The sequence below is a fragment of the Lepidochelys kempii genome, chromosome 1 (assembly GCF_965140265.1).
Source record: "Lepidochelys kempii isolate rLepKem1 chromosome 1, rLepKem1.hap2, whole genome shotgun sequence".
Lineage (NCBI taxonomy): Eukaryota > Metazoa > Chordata > Testudines > Cheloniidae > Lepidochelys > Lepidochelys kempii.
Genome location: NC_133256.1, coordinates 142,208,846 through 142,230,015, shown reverse-complemented (window position 1 = coordinate 142,230,015; position 21,170 = coordinate 142,208,846). Strand labels below are relative to the sequence as shown.

At 44.1% G+C, this 21,170-nt stretch overlaps 2 protein-coding genes across 2 annotated transcripts in view; both read right to left on the bottom strand.

The window, feature by feature from the left end:
- Positions 1 to 21,170, bottom strand: part of ZFX (zinc finger protein X-linked) — a 221,199-nt gene that overhangs the window by 136,180 nt on the left and 63,849 nt on the right. The gene's annotated exons all lie outside the window — the stretch shown is intronic.
- Positions 7,309 to 21,170, bottom strand: part of C1HXorf58 (chromosome 1 CXorf58 homolog) — a 36,064-nt gene continuing 22,202 nt past the window's right edge. Inside the window, exons 7-8 of the mRNA XM_073357593.1 lie at positions 9,920 to 10,070; positions 7,309 to 7,821 (exon numbers count right to left, since the gene is read on the bottom strand). Of these exons, the coding sequence (XP_073213694.1) occupies positions 7,624 to 7,821; positions 9,920 to 10,070 (349 nt within the window). The 3' untranslated portion in view covers positions 7,309 to 7,623. The remainder of the gene's footprint in view (positions 7,822 to 9,919; positions 10,071 to 21,170) is intronic.

The following is a 21,170-nucleotide window of genomic DNA, read 5'->3' as shown; positions in this document are numbered from 1 at the left end:
TTCCTCTCTCCATATCATGCTGTGCTTTATCAGGGGCATCATTACTTGTCTCCTTTATTTAAATAGATGTGATATTACACTTTTGCATGTGTCTTTCTCCTTCAAGGGAAGACACTCTGGGCTACACACAGAGACTATGCTACAAATATAGCCTAGATCAGACATACTTCTAACTCTCTCTGTTCACTCCCTATGAACTCCACCAGTTACCTTCCACAGTGTAGATTTTGTCTGTGCAGGAAAAAATGTGAATCCCTTGAGACAGGCCCTGATGCTTTCTGTATCCAAGCAATCTGGCTCATTCCATCTCGGCTCTCTTCCATGCTGTTGGGAACATTAATTGTTTGTTCATGGAATCACAATCTCAATAAAAGAACTGAAAGGTTAATCTTTAAAATTTAAAAACTCAGAGGAGGAATAATCATTGGTTATAATGCAGAAGGGAATCTTTGAACAATAACATTGCTGCCATAAATGGAATACAGGAGATAACACTTCAGTGTCTTGTGACAAATCCTAATCCAGTGCCTCTGTTTGCATATCTAGTTACTTACAATTTGTAGACTGCAGGTGAAAAAAGAAAGCTGAGTGGTCAGAGCCACTTCTAGCCCTACTTATTTTATTGATGCAACTTCAGACACAATGCTGCATTATCTATTATTAGTAACAACATAAATATAATTGACTACTTTCAGCTATGGCTGCACAACTCCAGTATATTTCAGTGGAGTTTGTCTACATGTGGCTGAGACTAGAGTTCTGAAACTAGAAACTGGCATAATGAGACCTAACCTTCTGCTATTCCCTCTCTGAAAGAGAAGAGAAATTTGCATACCTAAGCTATCAAATAATACTACCTCATTCAAAATAAGAACCAGTGAAATTATTTGGAGGGAAGGGAGGATACAGGACAGCCAGCTGTAGTAACACTAAAGTGTTGATCATACAAAATGTAGGACTCCCGCTTTATAGTGCCCCCTTAGATTGTTTTCATAGCTAATGCAAAAGACCTTAGATACTTTCTGTTGTATATGGGACAGGCACCTACTTGAAGATGTAGTTTTTCAGAAACTGCATATTCTTTTTCTACAGCTGTGTGTGTATTTTGGCACTTTCAAAAAATCAGTATTCTTTGCTAATTTTTGCTACTTATTCCCCTCCATGGGTAAGCACAACTCTTTTACAGTTAACTGAGGCAAGCAGTGAGGGCTAGAAGTGAGTGCTGCTCTCTACATATGCTAGATAGAATAAGCAGAGAACTCAGCAGCTGCCAGTGCTGGTAACATTTCCCACAACATATGGATCCTGCAGCTTGCTTTGCAACTGGTTAATGTTGGTTTTAGGTGTGTGTTACGGTATTACGGCTGCATGGATGGGGTTCATTGGCAAAGACCAGATATTACATGTTGATTTGTCTACATCTGGCAATAATGAAGGCATGAGGTACCCGCCAATCAGGTGCTGGAGATGTGATCGTAGTCTCTAAAGGGCTGGATGGGCTACAGCACGTCTTTTTCAAGGAAGGGTATCATCGCTGGTTTCAAGCCCCATGGTGAGAGAGGGGTGGCACTACATGGAGCTATGGTGAGTACTAACACCCACTGTCACATTTACCACAGCTGCAACGGAGAGGAGGGGGATGTGGGGAACCACCTCACTGCCCACATTAGCTTGACTCAAAAGAATTAAAATGTCTCCACTCTCAGATGAGAAACTGGAATTCTGATGGCTATTCCCAGTACTTCAGCTAACATTCTGGAAAAAATGGTCACAAGCATACCAGTATTTCCAGCTTCACGCTCTCAACTTCTAGCAGTCAGGCTCCACATCTAGTCTGCTTTTGAATGAAAGTCGCCTCAGAACTTGGGTTGTGACAAATAAGCGTTTGCCTACTTAAGGATTTTGCACAATGCTTCAGATGAATGTGCAGCGCTATTATACAGCAGAACTAAAATACAGGTGATCAAAACTGCTGCAAATTTGTTGCCTAACTGAAGGAATGAACAGTACTGGATGCCTGGCAAGAGACAAAGCTTCAGCTATAAAGGATAGCACATTGCTGTGGTCTAATGCATGGGTTTACGGCTTGCTGCCTACCAGACTTTACCCTTAGCGGTACATACCTGCTTTTAAGCTCTGGCGCTCGTAGATGTGGCTGCAGCCCATTCTGTGCCTTTTTTTATTTTAACGGATTAAAGATGTAGAGTAGTAGGGACGGGGATGCTCTTTTAGGAGTGAGTAACAATAGCCCAAGGGTTCAATTTTAAGATCAGGCTCTTCATAACTAAAGTGTGGTTCTACTTTGAATATCAACTGTGCAGAAAGGACATTGTTTATTTGTTTTCAAAATTGTACCAGTTGTACTCAATTCACTAGAAAAACATTTTTACTTGCTGTTAGCCCTGCAAACTCAACCTGGGATCTGATAGTTAACCAGGTTAATTTATTACTGGTAATGATACATGGAAAACAAGGTTCTCCAGGCCTTGTGGTCAAAGACTATTTTCAGTGGGTTTGCAGGGGGCTGCTTCCCTACAGCTGTTGATAAGGCCCACCCAGGAAAAGAATTGCAGCTCGCTGTGTTGGCTCAGCAGGACGAAAACAAGGAGAAAAAGATTAATTTAATAATTGCACTTAGAGGGTATGAGTTTGAATACACACACGTGAATCAATCTACTAGTAAGAAAGTACCATTTTTACATATTCAGTTTGGATTTAGCCACTATAAAAAAATGTCCTTGGTACAGTACTGGAGGATCAGCTCTCACTTTCTTTTATTACTATGACACATATTGCTACCCCATGCAGTGTCCTTGGGATCCATTGTTTTAAATGAATGGTTTATGTATGATTGTGTTCTACTCCAGGGGGAGGACTACCACAGCTCCTCCAGGAAGTAAAAACAGGGGGTTTGTGATTAAGGCAAATCCAACCAGGTTGTAATGCCCTCAGAAAAGTACTACTACGAGCTGGGGAGGCTCGTATATATTGGGTCAAAGTGGATTCTCCAGAGACCAATAGCCAAAGAAAGGAGCTTTGGATAAATAGCCTGAGTTGAAACTGACTAGGGACTTATTTTCTGATCCAGCAAAGGGACAGGATCTACTGTCTGGGACTGCAGGGCACTCCTTTCAGAAGGGGTGGAAGGACTTGACCTGTGAGGACCTCATAAGACTGATGGGTGACCTCTGGTAAACTTTTAGCAGGCATATAAGAACTTTTTTTTTTTTAATTTTATTTTTTCCTTTGTAATGCTTTCACCTTAATAAAGGTGCTTACTCACCAAGAGCTGGGTGGTAACTTGTAACACACCCTTCGTAGCCTTTGGAGGGAGAGGAAAATGCAGGCCACCAGGCTTTTTAGGCAGTCTGGCTTGCTGGGGTTATCGCAGTGTAAGCAAAGACCTGTGCAGCCATAAAACCCCCCAGTCACAAAGGGAGTGAGATTGTGGATATCTACTCAGGAAAAGTGACAGCTGGAAGCCAGAAACCTTTAAGTGGTTGCCCTCAAGGGACCACATGGGAAAACAGGATCACCTACCTTGAAACTGAGACTTTAACACCTAGCTTCTATTAATATAATCTGTCCAACTCTCTCAGCTCCTAATATTTCCCCTAGGCAAGCCATTTTCAGCTATTATGAAAGAAAAACTTCCTGATTTTAGTGTTCACTGACAGACCTATTATCCACAGATTCTTTGTTCTTGATTTAATTTAAGCAAGTTCATTCAGTTTAGGCCCTATCTACATTATAATTAGAATTAGGTTGGGGAGACCTCATTGTAACATGATTAACTGATGTAGTTAACATGACCCTGCCCCATGCTAAAACACTGTACTATTCACCTTTAAAAACAATACTTGTGGTACCTTCATCTTCCCTGATTCTTACTACTATTAGTGGGGAAAATTAAAGTTTAGGGGAGGAAGCAACCAGGTGAGAAAGAGATCGTATCTGTGTTGTCTCAGAAAAGGAGACAGAGAAAGCAAAAATGAAAAATCAGAATGGCAGATGCATGACACTCCCATGGATTATAAATTCACAACTTTTTTAGGAACTAGCTTGAGGCCCCTACCTTGACTACCACCAACCTGACACCTCATATTAGAGCATCTTGTAGTCAGGACCAATTGGGGGGGCGGAGGGAAGAACGCACAAAAGGGGAAGTTTTCCCTGGGGCCCCTGTCTGAGAGGGCCCTCGGGGTGGTCCTGTGAGCTGGCAGGAGGGATAGAGTGGTACTCAGGTTTGGCCTGATCACCCTCCCCACCCCTGTCACTAGGCGGGGGCACCAGGCCAAACCTGAGTGGTGATGTGACTCCGCATACCGGGTCAGAATGCCACTCTCTGACGTGGTGATGGAGGGGCAGCTGGGCCAAACGCGGGTGGAGCTGTATTGTACACGCCGGGTCACAACACCTGAAGCAGGGCCCAGCACCGTGGGACAGGAGTCAAGCTGCTGCTGTGGGATAAGTGCAGGGCAGACTTACTCTTCAAGGTCTGTCCCCCATTCTCCCTCAAAATAATTTTTTTTTAGGTGGAGGAGGGCCTGAGTTTTTGCTCTGGGACCCCCAAAATATCTGTGCAGCCTGCCCACAATTCCCCTAGCAGTGTGCTGATGCAGTGGCTCATTAGTGATGGAAGGGAAAGCTTCAGACAGTTGCAACATCATCACTGTATTTCCTCTGCAGTATTTTGATTTTCTTGGGGACCTATCTACATCTTGATTATGTCTAACACTGCCTCGCTTGTGAAATATGCTGCTATCACAGTCTAAGGTGATATCATTACAGCATTTCACTTAATACTTCTAGAAACAGTTTTTCATTTCCAAAATCAAAGTTGAGAGTTTCAAAGCTGATTAGGAGATTGATACTTTTATTAAGGTTTGCGTAAGGGAGATTTTTTTAGTTATAGCTGTACCATAACTAGGGGCTTGGCTACACTTGCGAGTTACAGCGCAATAAAGGAGCCCCAGGCACACTAGCTCACTACCTGTCCACACTGGCAAGGCACGTAGAGCGCTCTGACTCCGTGGCTACAGCGCTGCTGGTACTCCACCTCGGCGAGTGGAATAACATTTGCTGCGCCCCCCGCTAGAGTGCCGTGGCGCCAGTGTGAATGAGGTGTTGCTTTACTGTGCTCTGATCAGCCTCCGGAAATGTCCCATAATCCCCTTACGTCAAGTGGCCACTCTTGTCATTGTTTGGAATCAGGTGTAGGAATGTGGCAATGCCCTTTGAAAGCTCCGTTTCTGACAGCCGGCTGCTTATCTGCTCTGAGACAAAGCAACCATTAGAGTGGAATGCTGTGTGTGTGAGAGAGAGGCAGGGGGAGTGGTGAGGGGGGGTCTGCTGCTGTCTGAATTTACAAGACAGCATGTTGACATGCTCTCAGCTCCCCAAAAACCCACTCTCTCTCCCTGCACATTCACAACACACTCCCTGTCACACTCCACCCACCCCCCACATTTGAAAAACACGCAGCCAGTTGCATGCTGGGATAGCTGCCCATAATGTACCACTCCCAGTGCCGCTGCAAATGCCCAAATGTGGCCACACCAGTGCGCTTGAAGCTGTCAGTGTGGACAGACTGCAGCGCTTTCCCTACTGCGGTCTAAGAAGGCTGGTTTAACTCAAAGCGCTCTGCATCTGCAAGTGTAGCTATGCCCTGAAGCACTATCGTTATACCGGTATAACTCCACCATTGGACATTCTTATTCTGGACTAAGAGTGGGTTTTTTTTCAGTAGCTTAAACTGCTTCCAAAGTGGCAAGCTAAACTGCAAAAAGCCACTCTTTTATGCCGGAATAAAACACGTTAACACATTTTTAAAAACCACTGATTTTCTGAGTCTGAGCAAGCCATGGAAAATTATCCAACATAAATGTGCAAAGTGAAAAGACTATATTGCCATCTTCTCCTCTACTATGTATCTCAGAGCAAGAGACAATTAGTCTCTTTTGGAATTTAAAATTGGGACAAATTTACATTGGAGTCTATGGTCCCTGTGGCACATTCCAGTGGAAGCCATACAAATTAGTCTGCAGTATTACTGGTTAGGATTAAGTCTAATTACAAACAGCAAAGCAACGTCTTAATCTGAATAATTTTCCAATCAACCTAAATACTGAACAATTTAGGCAAAACTGAAGAGCTACTTTAGGAGTTGTGAAGGATTTGTAGCTGAACAATAGTAGTATCATCATATGTTTCAGCTAGTCCCCAGATTAGAGACTTCATTTTAGGTAGTCAAATTATGTTTAGTGTTAATTGAAAATAACCTTAGGCCTTGCATCCATGAAATATCAAAATACAACAGTATATTCTAGAATATAAAAACAATTGCTTCAACACTTAGTGTTCATTTGGTGCCAGTTATGAAGTATGGGAGGCATTCTTCTCACTATCCAAGTATCCATAACTTTTTCCTTGCTGTTTTTTGTGAAAGGTTACCCAAACACTGTAAAACAGTACTCAAGAGGAGAAAACAGGTGCTGGTGAAACTGAACTTCAGTTTTTAATTGAACAAATCCTTATGTTCTTAAATCGTATGGAACTAGATCCAACTCCCAGTGAACTGAGTGAGAATTTCTCCGTTGATTCCCAGTGGAGTTGGATTGGGCTTAATTGGCTCAATACTATACCCACTGAAGTCAACAGGAACAAGACTGAGCTCTAAATACAGTTAAGTAAACTAAATTTGCCTACAAAAAACCTTCAGGAAGTACGTTTCAGTGCAGTTCAGGTAACTCTCAAAAAATCAAAATAAACAACCCCTTCTTTCTTTACAGAAATTCTACACCTTACCAAAAAAGTCACTAAATTTACATCACTCACCTAACCTTAGTTGTGCCCATAATCTTGTTCTGCAATGGAAATAGCGTATTGATTTTATATAGTTTTTGTTTAATTAAAAAGTGTCCAGGTTTCAAATGGAATAAAGTTTTTGGGTCAAGTAGTATTAGTTCTTTACATTTTCTCACTTTCTTCATCAAGAAAAAGGGCATGGACATGTCCGTTACGAGAGTACCAGCAAGCTGTGACAAAGCTGGCTTGCTGGCTCCACATCATTTGGGGATTGTCCTTTGCTGGTAGAATCTCTATATAATTGATTAAGATAGCTTAAAAGTTGCTTTGCTCCCAGAGCTGTACAAAAGAACCTTAATATGGCCCTGTATCTGGCCCTATAACTTTAACATTGCTTTTAGGATTTCATTTCAACCTTCCCATAAAAATTCTACCCTGGAATGAAATGCTGCAAGTGAATTTTCAGGCAGACTGGTTTCATTTGGGGAAGTAGGGAGCAGAGGCTGGAAATTGAGCTTATTGTGGAATGCAATCTTCACCACTTAGTACCATTCCATAATGAAAATGAAATAAACAATGGCACAGCAAAACAATTACTGTAATCATACATTGTACACAAAATATACAGTGTTCACAGATAACCTGTACGTAGCTCAAATTCTAAATCTGTTACAGCCAAGCTGAAAGCAATTATATGTATGTAATCCCATGTTCTCTATGATCAAAATTTGCAACATATTGACGGCAGGGTAGGAAAGATTTGAAAATGTTTTCTGTTTACCACTACTGCTAATGTGAAATAACCATTATTAAAATTCAGAAATTAGGTGTGAGCGAAGATTCTCCAATGTCTTCAAGAGATAATGCCTGAGACCAGGCATACAATTTAGCTGCCTCTTGCTCCCACTCTTCATCAGAAAAGACAGAGTGATCCTCAAGGTCTTCAGCTGATACAGTCATAGTTTCTTGACGTTCAGTTAAGTGGCTTCTATTTGTAACATCCAATTTCTGTTCCTGAACAACATTATACACACTATTATATCAAAACAGGAAGAACTGTCTACTGCAGATCACATTATATAGCTTTGTAGTAAATTCAGATACACCAAACAGAACTCAACATTAGAGATTTGCTATTTCTCACTGTTACATGAATGCCAAAGCAAAGCCAAGACATGCACTTTTCAAATCTAGAGGAGCGAATTCTGTGACACGATTGTGTTGCAGTTACTAATTCACAGTATGAATGTTAGGACAGATAAGTTTAAAAGGTTTTGTTGAAATAAATATTTAAGTGTATTCAACAGTTTTAAGAAATAAATATACTATTAGTATGTCTCAGTCGAAACTCAGTCGAGAGAGAGGGAGAGTGTTTGGGGAGTTAGCTGACAACTCTCCCAAGCTCTTAGGCAGAAGATGCCTACTGGGTGAGAAGCCCAAGCTAGGACTGGAAGGGACTGTGAGTCAGGAGGGAAGGCTATAAGCAAGGATGATGAAGAGCTAGAAAGACTTGTGACTAGAGCTGAATGAGTAACTGATTTTTCTTTGGTTGGTTGCAGTTTGAAAAAAATTATTGATTTGGGTTGAACTGAAATTTAAAAAAAAATTGGTGAATCAAACAAGTTGGGAAAAAATGTGGGTTGAATGAAATGTTGGGGTTTTTTTGTTTGCTTCAAAGTGAAACATTTAGGGTATTTTTAACTTTTTTATTAAGAGCAAAAGGAAATGAAGGGCTAGATTTACAAAATGTTCTAAGCTGTAGCCTTGTGATTGGAGCATTCACACAGGATTAGGAGACCCAGGCTCCAATCTCTCTTCTGCTTTATGTGGAGCAGAGATATGAACCCACATCATCCACACTGCAGGTGAGCACTCTAACCACTGAGTTGAAGGATACGTCTATCCATCATATGTACGGAATGAGGCTAGGGTCCTGTGGAATAAATGTGTGATCATGTAACTAAACACTATATCATACTGCATATACACAAAGGGGTGTATTAAGGTTTCATAGGCAACCTTAATTCTGACATTTCCTAACTTTTGTGTGCTGGACTTTGCAACCCTAATAATATTTCAGGATCGCTCTTTTGAGTATAATTTCCTAGATGTCTAAAAAAGCAAACAGAAAAAACAGCAATTCCATTAGGTGGCATTATATTGACAGGTGTAGTGTTGAAACCTTAGATCCATAGCAAAGACCTCTGCCATTTGAGCTGAGTAACCGATAGCAATAGTAGGTTTTTTATCCTCTATTAGGACCAGCACTAGAGGGTGCTGAGACTAGAAGGGAATTGGACATTTTGTCACTGAATTTAACAGATATTTGCTGACAGCAGAGGAATGCTGAGACTCAGGAATCTTGGGGTCCATTCCAGATTCAGAAGGGAAGTGTGCTCTACGGGTACAGACTCTTCTGCCCATTCCCCCCACAATCTTGACCCATTCTGCCCCATCCCCTCCAACCAGTCACTCTCAGTTCTTTCTCTATACCACCATAGCTCCTCATCCCAGTCCTAGTCTCTTAACCTAATCTTCCCAGCAAGCTCCTAGTCCTAGTCTCGCCCCTCCAGACTTCTTGCCAGCAGCTCCCTGCACAGCCAGTCCCAGTTCCTACCCCCTCCATGACTTGTCTCTTTCCCTCTCCCCAGCCTCCAGTTGCCTGCCCACATTGTCTCTCTACTGGCTCCCAGTTCCAGTCTCCCTTCCTGCCCTTCTCGTCTAACCTCCCTCAGCTCTTTGGTTCAGTATCTGTATCCAGCCAGGCCCAGATCTCCCCCTGCATCCTGGCTGCTTGTCACATCTCTCTACTTTCTCTCACCCCATTATTTCCCAGTCTCTTTGCCCTATCAGTCCCACCTCCTGCTCCTTATCAGATTTTCTTCCGCCTGCTCCACCTCTCTGCAGCTCCCAGCCTTTAGTCCCTGCAACGCCTTAGGTCTGGTTTTTGTCCAGGCTGTATTTGAATTAGAGGGCTTCCTCCCCCATGCTGCCTGGGTACCTGCCTATAATTGCAGGCCAGTGAGTATTTCCTGTACAGACTTGGTAGAGTAGTCTCCTGAAAAAAACATTCTGTGCATTTTCTATTTTGTATCACTAATGATTGATTTACCTCTCTCTCTTTTTCAAGTGCATGAACTCTTTTCATTTTTGCTACTTTCTGTCGAGCTTGGCGAGAACGACGTACTGAAGGTCTAGGCAGTGAAGAGAGCTGATAAGACCTAGATGAAGAGGTGGCTGTTGGAGGACAAGGTGTAGGAGACCTAGAAAATGTGAGAATTATGTAAAGAACCTAAATATGAAACATCTTTAAAGTTACGTCATATCTTGTGCTCCACTGAATGCTTAAACCAATGAAAGATTAAAAAAACCAAAACCTCCTAGATGAATGCAAGTTTAAATATGTTTAAAAAATAGAAAATTCTATTTTAGTTCTAAATCCTCAGAATCTTTTCTTTATATCAGGAGCCCCACTTCTCTTAGTACATCCCATAATCCTTCTGCATAGCAGAGCCCAGAGGTATTAGCGTCCCCAGACACAGCTTCCATGAGATTGGAGTGCACACGTCAGACTTCAAAGATGGTATAATGGGTGCATCAGGCAATCTGGCAATTATGTTGTTTCTGAAACACATACCTTCCTCCTCACTATCCCCTCTCCCGGCCTCTAAGGTTCCTGTCTTGTGGCTATGTTCTAGACCTCACAGAGGTTACAATTTTGTAGACTGTGCCTAACTAAATAGTCTTTCCTAAAAAACAGTCAGAAGCCTCAGAGCTCACTGAAGCCAAAGGGTATGTCTACACTGCAAAGAAAAGCCCACAGTGCTGAGTGTCAGAGGCCAGGTCAATTGACTTGGGCTTGCAGGGCTCAGGCTGCAGAGCTAAAAATAGCTGTGTAGTCAATCCCACTTGGGCTAGAGCCCAGGCTCTGAAACCCGGAGAGGGTCTCAGAGCTCAGGTTCTAGCTTGAGCAGAAATGTCTACACAACTATTTTTAGCCCTGCATGCCTGAGTCAACTGACCCAGGCTCTGAGATTCAGTGCCATGGGTTTTTCTCTGCAGTGTAGACATACCCAAATACTTCAAACTTGAGTTTCTAGAACTAGCTTACCTTTCTTGGAGTTAAGGTACAAAAACAAAACCATTTTTCAAAAAGATAAATACCTCTAGTTTTTCAAGCTCTCCTATCTCTCCAAGACTTGGTCTACCACCAAACTTTCCTTAAAAAACCCAATAAGCACACAAATGTATACAGTCCATATTAATGCAGTTTTGTTAAAATTAGAGGAGAAACTTTTTTAAAAAATCAGTTTTGTGATACAAATGGAAGTATAGCAGTACTTTTTCTCCATAATGTAGCTTTTGCCTATGAGGGCTGCTGGGAGTCTGGTTTTCGACCAAAATGCCCAGTTGAAAAGGGACCCTGTTGGCTCTGGTCAGCACTGCTGACCGGGCTGCTAAAAGTCTGGTCAGCGGTGCAGCGGAAATAAGGCAGGCTCCCTGCCTGCCCTGGCTCCACAAGGCTCCTGGAAGCGGCCCGCATGTCCCTAGGCACAGTGGCGGCCAAGGAGGCTCCGCACGCTGCCCCTGCCTGCAGCGCCAGCTCCACAGCTCCCATTAGCCGGGAACCATGGCCAATGGACGCTGTGGGGGCGGTGCCTGCAGATGGAGGCAGTGCGCAGAGCCACTTCCAGGAGCCGCCTGAGGTAAGCGCCACTCGGAGCCCATATCCTGAACCCGCTCCTGCACCCCAACCCCTTGCCTGAGCCCCCTCCCGCACCCAAACTCATTCCTGGAGCCCACACCCCCTCCCATACACTCTGAACCCCTCAGCCCCAGCCTGGAGCTTCCTCCTGCACCCCAAGCCCTCAGCCCCAGCCCCACCCCAGAGCCCTCACACCCCACACTCCAACCCCCTGTCCCCAGCCCAGAGCCCTCTCCTGCACCCCAAACTCCTCATCCCTGGCCCCACCCCAGAGCCCGCACCCCCAGCCAGAGTGCTCACCCCCTCCCGTAACCCAATCCACTGTGAGTGAGGCGGGGAGAGGGGAGATGGAGGGAGTGGGGGGGTGGCGCCTTGGAAAAGGGGTGGGGTAGGGGTGGGGCTTTGGGAAAGGGGGCAGAGGAAGGATGTTCAGTTTTCTGCAATCAGAAAATTGGCAACCCTATTGCCTACCTGTCTGCTCATTTCCTTTATCTCACTCATGTATTTCTGCCCAAGTCACATGATTAACAACCCTTTGTTTCCTTTTCCTGCTTATCTCTGTACCTTCTTCCATGTGCCCCTGATGACTAAAACTCCTTTCCTAGCCTATTCAGTCATGTCTCAACCCTCTCCTCCTTCAAGGTGACCCCCTTAAAACAAACTTAGTTAACAAGGCCTATAAACCCTAGCCCACGGCTCAAGGAAATGTAACTGATGATAACAACAACAAAGTATCATGGAACCAGTAAGACACATGGAAACAATCATTGCTGTGACATTCCCCATCCATTCTCTAGATGTATTTATTTAGGTCCCAAACTTGCAAACACTTAAAACACATGCTTAACTTTAAGCATGGGAGTAGTTCCATTGACTTCCATGTAACTCTTCCCATGCTTAAAGTTAAGCATGAGAATAAGTACAGAATTTTTATAATCTGGGTTTTAGAATGTAAGTGCTTTACAGTGGAGACTAGTTGTCTGTAGGGCACTCAACACACTTTTAGCATGTAACAGCCAACATATTCAAATCCTTGAGAGATCAGAGTACATATATGCACTAGCAAAAATTTCTGAAAAAAAGATATGAAAGTCAAACTCAAAAGTAACGTGAACATGGTAATTCAGTCTAAAGTTACATGGTCATAAAAAAGGTAGCACTTAATAGTAAAGAAAGGATTGCATTCCTGAACGACAGAGCAGAAATGGATAGACCTGCAGGCACCATCATATATTTAAGTGTGTGTATGCATTTCCAGTGTAGATTGTTATATCAGTGAGTGCCTAACACAATCAACATGATTTGTTTAAAAGTAATATTCAATTTTCCTGTTCCTAGGAAACAAACTATTGAGGAATAGGTATGAGTTTGAAAATGATTTTTTAAATTATATTTTTATGAAATTGAAAAGATAACCATAATACACTGGATGACTTGAGAGGCTGCTAATGGGATGCAGAGCCTCTTAGCTATGCTGTAAATTCAAATCCAAAGAAGCAGCTTGATCCAACTCCACTAAACTCTAAGGGCTTGTCTACACAGCTCTGCAGTTCAGACTAAGGGGGTGTGGATCGCAATAGCATTCTGTGCTGTAACTCCCCTGATATACATACAAGTGTTAATGCCTAAGTAGTTCACATTAACTTAGTCCTTAGAGGAATATGTTAACATGAACTAGATAGCTTTTAGTTTGTGCCACCAGCAGCCACATGGGGGAGTTACAGCACAACCCGCTAGTGCAGAGAGGTTCTCAAACTGTGGTCCACGGCCTACCAGAGGTCTGCGAGCTCCATTCAGGTGGTCCGCGGATAGTTCCCTCTAAGGTATGTGCCTGGGTAGCCGCACACAAAAGAACGAAGGGCCACCCACCTAATTAGCGGAGCCGCGCAGGCATAGCTTCACTAATTAGGTGCCTGGATCCTGGAGAAGATGCACAAGTAAGGTGAGGTGGTGGCCTTGGGGGGAATAGGGATAGGTGGGAGGGGGCAGTGGGGTGAGAAGAAGGGGTGAGGCGAACTTGGGACATGCAGGGCTGCGGCGGCCAGAGAAAGAAGCGACTTTCCCCATCTCCAGGGTTGCGGATGTCAGGAAGAGATGGCCCTCCTTCCCAGCCTCAGCTCCATGGCTGCTGTGGCCGGGGAGAGAGGGAGAGACCCCTTTCCTTCCCAGCCCCAGCTCGGGGGTTGCCGTGGTGGAGGAGAGAGGGAGAGGCCCCCCTCCTTCCCAGCCCCAGCTTGGGAGCTGCCGCAGCAGGGGAGAGAAGGCACAGCCATCACATTAGAAAGGTAAGACTACTGATATTAAAATGAGTTGTGTGCTTTTATTTGTAGAACAAAAAAACATTAATTAAATTATTAAAGTTTTTTATATATAGCACTTTTATCCAAAGCACTTTACAATAGTTAGCTAATGGTACAAACAACATTTGGAAAGACCATTAAGTGGTCTGCTGAGACCCTCACAATTTTCAGGTGGTCTGTGGAAAAAAAAAAAGTTTTAGAACCACTGCACGAGTGGATGTTGCAATTCACAGCCCCATGCTCCAAACTGTGGGGCCATATAGACATAGTCTAAGGCCTGGTCTACAGTATGCAGTTATTTCGGAATTAGCTGAGTTACTTCGAAATAAATCTGATTCCGTCCACACGACGAAACCAGTTTTTTCAATTTAAAGGGCTCTTTAATCCGATTTCTGTACTCCACCTTGGCAAGTGGAGTAGCGCTAAAATCGAGATCGCAGTTCCGGGTTACAGGTACTGTGGATGCAATTCGACGTTATTGGCCTCCGGGAGCTACCCCAGAATGCTCCCTTGTGACTGCTCTGGACAGCAATCTGAACTCTGATGCACTAGCCAGGTAGGCAGTAAAAGCCCCGGGAACTTTTGAATTTCCTGTTTGGTCACCATCAGCACAGTCCACCATCACAAGAGACCACACAGTCCCAGATTCGCAGACAAGCTCCCAGCATGGTCCAAACAGGAGGTACTGGATCTCATCGCATGTTGGGGAGATGAATCTGTTATGGCAGAACTACGTTCCTGTCAAGGTTCCTCCCCCACTCTGAACGCTAGGGTACAGATGTGGGGACCTGCATGAAAAACCTCCTAAGCTTATCTTTCCCAGCTTAGGTCAAAACTTCACCAAGGTACAAAATATTCCACCTTTGTCCTTGGATTGGCCGCTACCACCACCAAACTAACACTGGTTACTGCAGAAGAGCTGTTTGGATGCGTCTTTCCCCCCAAAATACTTCCCAAAACCTTGCACCCCTCCTTTCCTGGGAAATGTTGGATAAAAAAGCCTCACCAATTTGCATAGGTGACCACAGACCCAAACCCTTGGATCTGAGAACAATGAAAAAGCATTCAGTTTTCTTACAAGAAGACTTTTTTAATAAAAATAGAAGTAAATAGAAATAAAGAAATCCCCCCTGTAAAATCAGGATGGTAGATACCTTACAGGGTAATTAGATTCAAAACATAGAGAACCCCTCTAGGCAAAACCTTAAGTTACAAAAAAGATACACAGACAGAAATAGTTATTCTATTCAGCACAGTTCTTTTCTCAGCCATTTAAAGAAATCATAATCTAACACGTACCTAGCTAGATTACTTACTAAAAGTTCTAAGACTCCATTCCTGGTCTATCCCCGGCAAAGACAGAATACAGACAGACACACAGACCCTTTGTTTCTCTCCCTCCTCCCAGCTTTTGAAAGTATCTTGTCTCCTCATTGGTCATTTTGGTCAGGTGCCAGCGAGGTTACCTTTAGCTTCTTAACCCTTTACAGGTGAGAGGAGCTTTCCCCTGGCCAGGAGGGATTTCAGAGGGGTTTACCCTTCCCTTTATGACAGGTTTCAGAGTAACAGCCATGTTAGTCTGTCTTTGCAAAAAGAAAAGGAGTACTTGTGGCACCTTAGAGACTAACCAATTTATTTGAGCATGAGCTTTCGTGAGCTACAGCTCACTTCATCGGATGCACAGTTCCAAAAAAAGAAAGACAAATACATATGATAAAGTCTCCAGGGCCATGACGGAAAGAGGCTACTCCAGGGACACAGAGCAGTGTCATACAAAAATCAAGGAGCTCAGGCAAGCATACCAAAAAGCCAGGGAGGCGAACGGGTGCTCTGGGTCACAGCCCCATACATGCTGCATGCAATTATGGGAGGTGATGCCACCACTACCCCACAACTGTCTGTGGACACCTGCAAGGGGGGAGTAGCACGGAGCGAGAAGGATGAGTTTTTGGAGGACGAAGAGGAGGATAGTGCACAGGCGGCAAGTGGGGAATCCGTTTTCCCCCCTAGCCAGGAACTATTCTTAACGCTGGAGCCAATAGCCTCCCCCCACTCCCAAGGCATGCTCCCAGACCATGACCCTGGAGAAGGCACTTCTGGTGAGTGAGAGCTTGATTAGAGCCACAAGGTGGGGTGTAGGGGGAAACCCAGCCGCTCTGGGCTGTTCACGTTTAGTTTAAAGGACTCGTCCCTGTTCAGAGCCTCATCGGAGCCACACAGTGGGTGGTGGTGGGAGGGGAGGGTGTTGTGTGAAGTGATCATCCCAGAGAGCCCACAGGCCCTCCTTTTATATGGCAAACCCACCAGGCATTGCTTGCTATGGGAAAGGGGGCCGGCCGTTTGAAAGCATTGAAATGAATGTGGAAGAAGCAGAACCCCGCATGCCCCTAGGGCTTACCATGGCTGCCTGCAAGCTGAATTCTGTTGCCCGGCCGCATGTGATGGCTTACTCACACCAAAGTGGCAGGCACTTCAGTATAAGAGGCAAAATGCGACCTTGTACAGAAAGACAACGTGCTGTGTACTATGAATTGCCTGTTTCACTGAGAAAGAGTGTCCCCTTTGTTCTCCAAAATGTATCTTTTAAAATACTACCCTCCCTTTTTCTCCTCCCACAGCAGGTGCAAATGTTTCAACGTGGCCCCTATCTACTCCATCCCAGAGGCTGGTCCAGATTAGAAGGTGGAAAAAATGAGCTCGGGACGACATGTTGGCTGAGCTCATGCAGTCCTCCCGCACTGATAGGGCCCAGCTGAATGCATGGAGGCAAACAATTGTGGAGTCACATAAAGTGTTACATGAATACGAAGAGAGGAGGGACATGCACGATGAGAGCAGGCAGGATGCTATGGTCAAGCTCATGGGGGAGCAAACTGACATGCTCCGCTGTATGGTGGATCTAATGCGGGAAAGGCAGCAAGACCACAGACTGCCGCTGCAGCCCCTGTATCACCATCCTCCCTCCTCCCCAAGTTCCATAGCGTCCTCACCCAGATGCCCAAGAACACTGGGGGTGGGGGGGAGGCTATGGGGACCCACACAGTGAACCACAGAGGATTGCAGAACCAGCAGAAAGCTGGCATATCTGAAATTTTGATTTGGTTTCTGGACTTGTCCTTCCCTCCTCCTCCACCCCCCTAACCCAATACACCCCTCCCCCTTCTAGCTTCTGATTTCTCTCAATGTTTTGTGCAACAAATAATAAAGAATGATTTTTAAACAATTGTGACTTTATTTCCTTTCTCATATATAGGGGGTGGGTAACTTTAAGAGAAACAAACACAACTGTCACACCGTACCTTGGCCAGTCATGAAACTGGCTTTGAAAGATTCTCTGATGTGCAGCGTGCCCTGCTGCGCTCTTCTAATCACCCTGTTGTCTGGCTGTACAAAACTGGCCGCCAGGTGAGTTGCCTCAACCTCCCACCCCACAAAAAACGTCTCCCCCTTACTCTCACAGATATTGTGGAGCACACAACAAGCAGCAATTACAATTGGAATATTGACAGGTTTCAGAGTAGCAGCCATGTTAGTCTGTATCCACAAAAAGAAAAGGAGTACTTGTGGCACCTTAGAGACTAACAAATTTATTGAGCATAAGCTTTGAAGTGAGCTGTAGCTCACGAAAGCTTATGCTCAACTAAATTGGAATACTGGTTGTGCTCAGATCTAACCGAGTCAGTAAACTGCACCAGCGCGCTTTCAAACATCCGAACGCACATTCCATGACCATTCTGCACTTGCTCAGCCTATAGTTGAACTGCTCCTTACTACTGTCCAGGGTGCCTGTGTATGGCTTCATGAGCCATGGCATTAAGGGGTAGGCTGGGTCCCCAAGGATAACTATAGGCATTTCAACATCCCCAACAGTAATTTTCTGGTCTGGGAAGTAAGTCCCTCCCTGCAGCTGTTCAAACAGACCAGAGTTCCTAAAGATGCGAGCGTCATGCACCTTTCACGCTGATGTTGGTGAAACGTCCCCTGTGATCCACCAGTGCTTGCAGCACCATGGAAAAGTACCCCTTGCGGTTTACGTACTGGCCGCCCCGGTGTTCTGTGGCCAAGATAGGGATATGCGTTCCGTCTATCACCTTGCCGCAGTTAGGAAACCCCAGCGCATTAAAGCCATCCACAATGGTCTGCATGTTTCCCAAAGTCACTACCCTTGATAGCAGCTGGTCAATGACTGCGTTGGCTACTTGCATCACAGCAGCCCCCACAGTAGATTTGCCCACTCCAAACTGATTTCCGACTGACCGGTAGCTGTTGGTTGTTGCAAGCTTCCACAGGGCTATGGCCACTCGCTTCTCAACTGTAAGGGCTGCTCTCATTTGGTGTTTTTGCACTTCAGGGCAGAGGACAGGAAGTCACAAAGTTACATGAAAGTTCCTATGCATATGAAAGTTTCTCAGCCACTGGGAATCATCCCATACCTGAAACACTATGCGGTCCCACCAGTCTGTGCTTGTTTCCCGGGCCCAGAATCGGCGTTCCACAGCATGAACCTGGTCCAACAGCACCATGATCTCCCAATCACCACATGTCGTGCTTCTAGGAACATCTGTGTCCATGTCCTCATCAGTATAGTAATCACGCTGTTGTCGCTTCCTCGCCCGGTTTTGCAAGTACTGCACGTACTGCTGGATAATGCGCGAGGTATTTACAATGGTCAAAACTGCAGTGGAGATCTGAGTGGGCTCCATGGCTTTGGCGCCTCTATGGGTAATCCTGGCAAAAGGGCATGAAACGTAGGAGAGCAGAGTGGCAGCGGAAGCATTTGATGAGAAAGAGTAGATACTAGACATTACATAGGAAGACGAGAGGAAATGCGAGGAGAATTCATAGTAGGAGAAGAGCAGCAGTGCACCGTCTGCTGAAAGCAGTATGGCGTATGCACGCCAAAAAGACGCAAAACAATTGTCTGCAGTAGCTTTCACAAAGGGAGGAACGGCTGATGACACACACCCAGAAACACCCACGAGAATGTTTTTGCCCCATCATGCACTGGGAGCTTAACCCAGAATTCCAGTGGGCAGTGGGGACTGCGGGAACTGTGGGATAGCTACCCACAGTGCACTGCTCTGACATTTGATGCTAGCTTCAGTACTGTGGACGCACTCCGCCGAATTCACGCGCTTTAGTGGGGACACAGAAGACCGAATGTATAAAATCGCTTCCGAAAATTTGAATATTTCGAAATAATTTCGTACCATAGATGTACCCTAAGACTCCCTTGACCTTCACAAGGAGTTGGACTGCATGGTTGCCAGTTGCCATGATCAGAAAGCTGTTCAGTGAGCAATGTGATCTCATTCTAATTATTAATGCACAGATGACCACATTAGAAAATTACCAGTTGTGACACTAATTGACACTCTTGCTAGTAGTGTCAACAATCTATGTACCTTGTAAATGAGCTATTCAATTATGCAAAGGAAAGGGTTTGAATGCAGGGAGGGAGTGGCATAAGAACTCTGGAATTAAAGCTGGGAATTGCTGTGGAGGAAAGATAAGGAGGTGGGATGCCAAGAATGCAATGCATTTAACTAGACAAAAAGTGTCAAAATAAAAGCGTGACTAGTTAGATGTGTGTCTGTCATCAGGTGGATTACTTTGTTTGCATGACGTATACATTTCTTTCACCCTTCATCTGCCTTTATAATTTTAGATTATAAACGCTGCAGTGCAGAGACTGTCATCATCTGTGTTGAGGGAAGCAGCTAAGCATACTGGGTGCTGCCCCAACATAAATAATAGAAATGATAACTGAATGGGAATAGAAATACAACTACCATTTCACCGAGTAGACACGGTCCCTTTGAAATGCTTGAGGTATATTGGTGGGGAATCACAGGGAAGTTTGCATGATCACTGCCTACACCTATGCTGTGAACTACTGGTTGAACAGATGACTTCATACTTTATGGCTGTCAATACAGTAATATAGCTGACAACATAACTTTTCTAGGGGACAGGCAGAGGCCTGCCAATTTTGACAGTATTCCTTTAATTAAAATGAAAAAAGCTCAAAACATCAGTTAACTTTAAAAAGACCAGAAAAGGAAGTTTAAAAAAAGATGTGCTGACAATCAACGCAAGAATGACATGACTCAGTGTTGTGTTTTCCATTTCAGTGAACATACTTAGAGAAAAGATTTGGGATAAGGCCTCTTTTAAAATCATGTAGATTTGTGATTTAAAAGAGTATATTAAGACATGGCAGCCCCTGCGTATTGACACTGATTATTTCCCAGTATGTGTTAGTGAGAAACCCATTGATGTTTAATGGTAGAAGTTACAAAATGGTAACAGCAGTTTAAATAGGAATATAAAAGAAAATCCAATTTTCTCCACTATATGTTGAGATTTGTGGCACATATTTGTTGTTATATTGCCAGTAAATAATCATGCAGATCTTTTTCTACTAAAGATTAAAATGTTGACTTATTGGACAATCTCTAAAACAATATTATTTAGTAGATAATAAAAAGCACTAGGAGTATCTCCTGGGTTCTATCCTTGACTCCGTACTGACTTAACGTATGAACTTTGGCAAGTCACTAAACTCCTCTGTGCCAGTTTACCCATCTGTAAAATGGGAATAATTTTACCACTGGTCATTGGTGTTTTGTAAACATTAAGCAAATACTCTCCAGCAACCACACACCACACAACAAAAACACTAACCCAGGAACCTATCCTTGCAACAAAGCCCGATGCCAACTCTGTCCACATATTTATTCAAGTGACACCATCATAGGACCTAATCACATTAGCCACACCATCAGGGGCTCATTCACCTGCACATCTACCAATGTGATATATGCCATCATGTGCCAGCAATGCCCCTCTGCCATGTACATTGGCCAAACCGGACAGTCTCTACGCAAAAGAATAAATGGACACAAATCAGACGTCAAGAATTATTACATTCAAAAACCAGTCAGAGAACACTTCAATCTCTTTGGTCACTCGATTACAGACCTAAAAGTGGCAATTCTTCAACAAAAAAACTTCAAAAACAGACTACAACGAGAGACTGCTGAATTGGAATTAATTTGAAAACTGGATACCATTAACTTGGGTTTGAATAGAGACTGGGAATGGTTGGGTCATTACACATATTGAATCTATTTCCCTGAAGTTAAGTATCCTCACACCTTCTTGTCAACTGTCTAAATGGGCCATCTGGATTATCACTACAAAAATTTTTTTCTCCTGCTAATAGCTCATCTTAACTAATTAGCCTCTCACAGTTTGTATGGCAACTTCCAACTTATCTGTATGTATATATATTTCTTCTTAGTATATGTTCCATTCTATGCATATGATGAAGTGGGCTGTAGCCCACGGAAGCT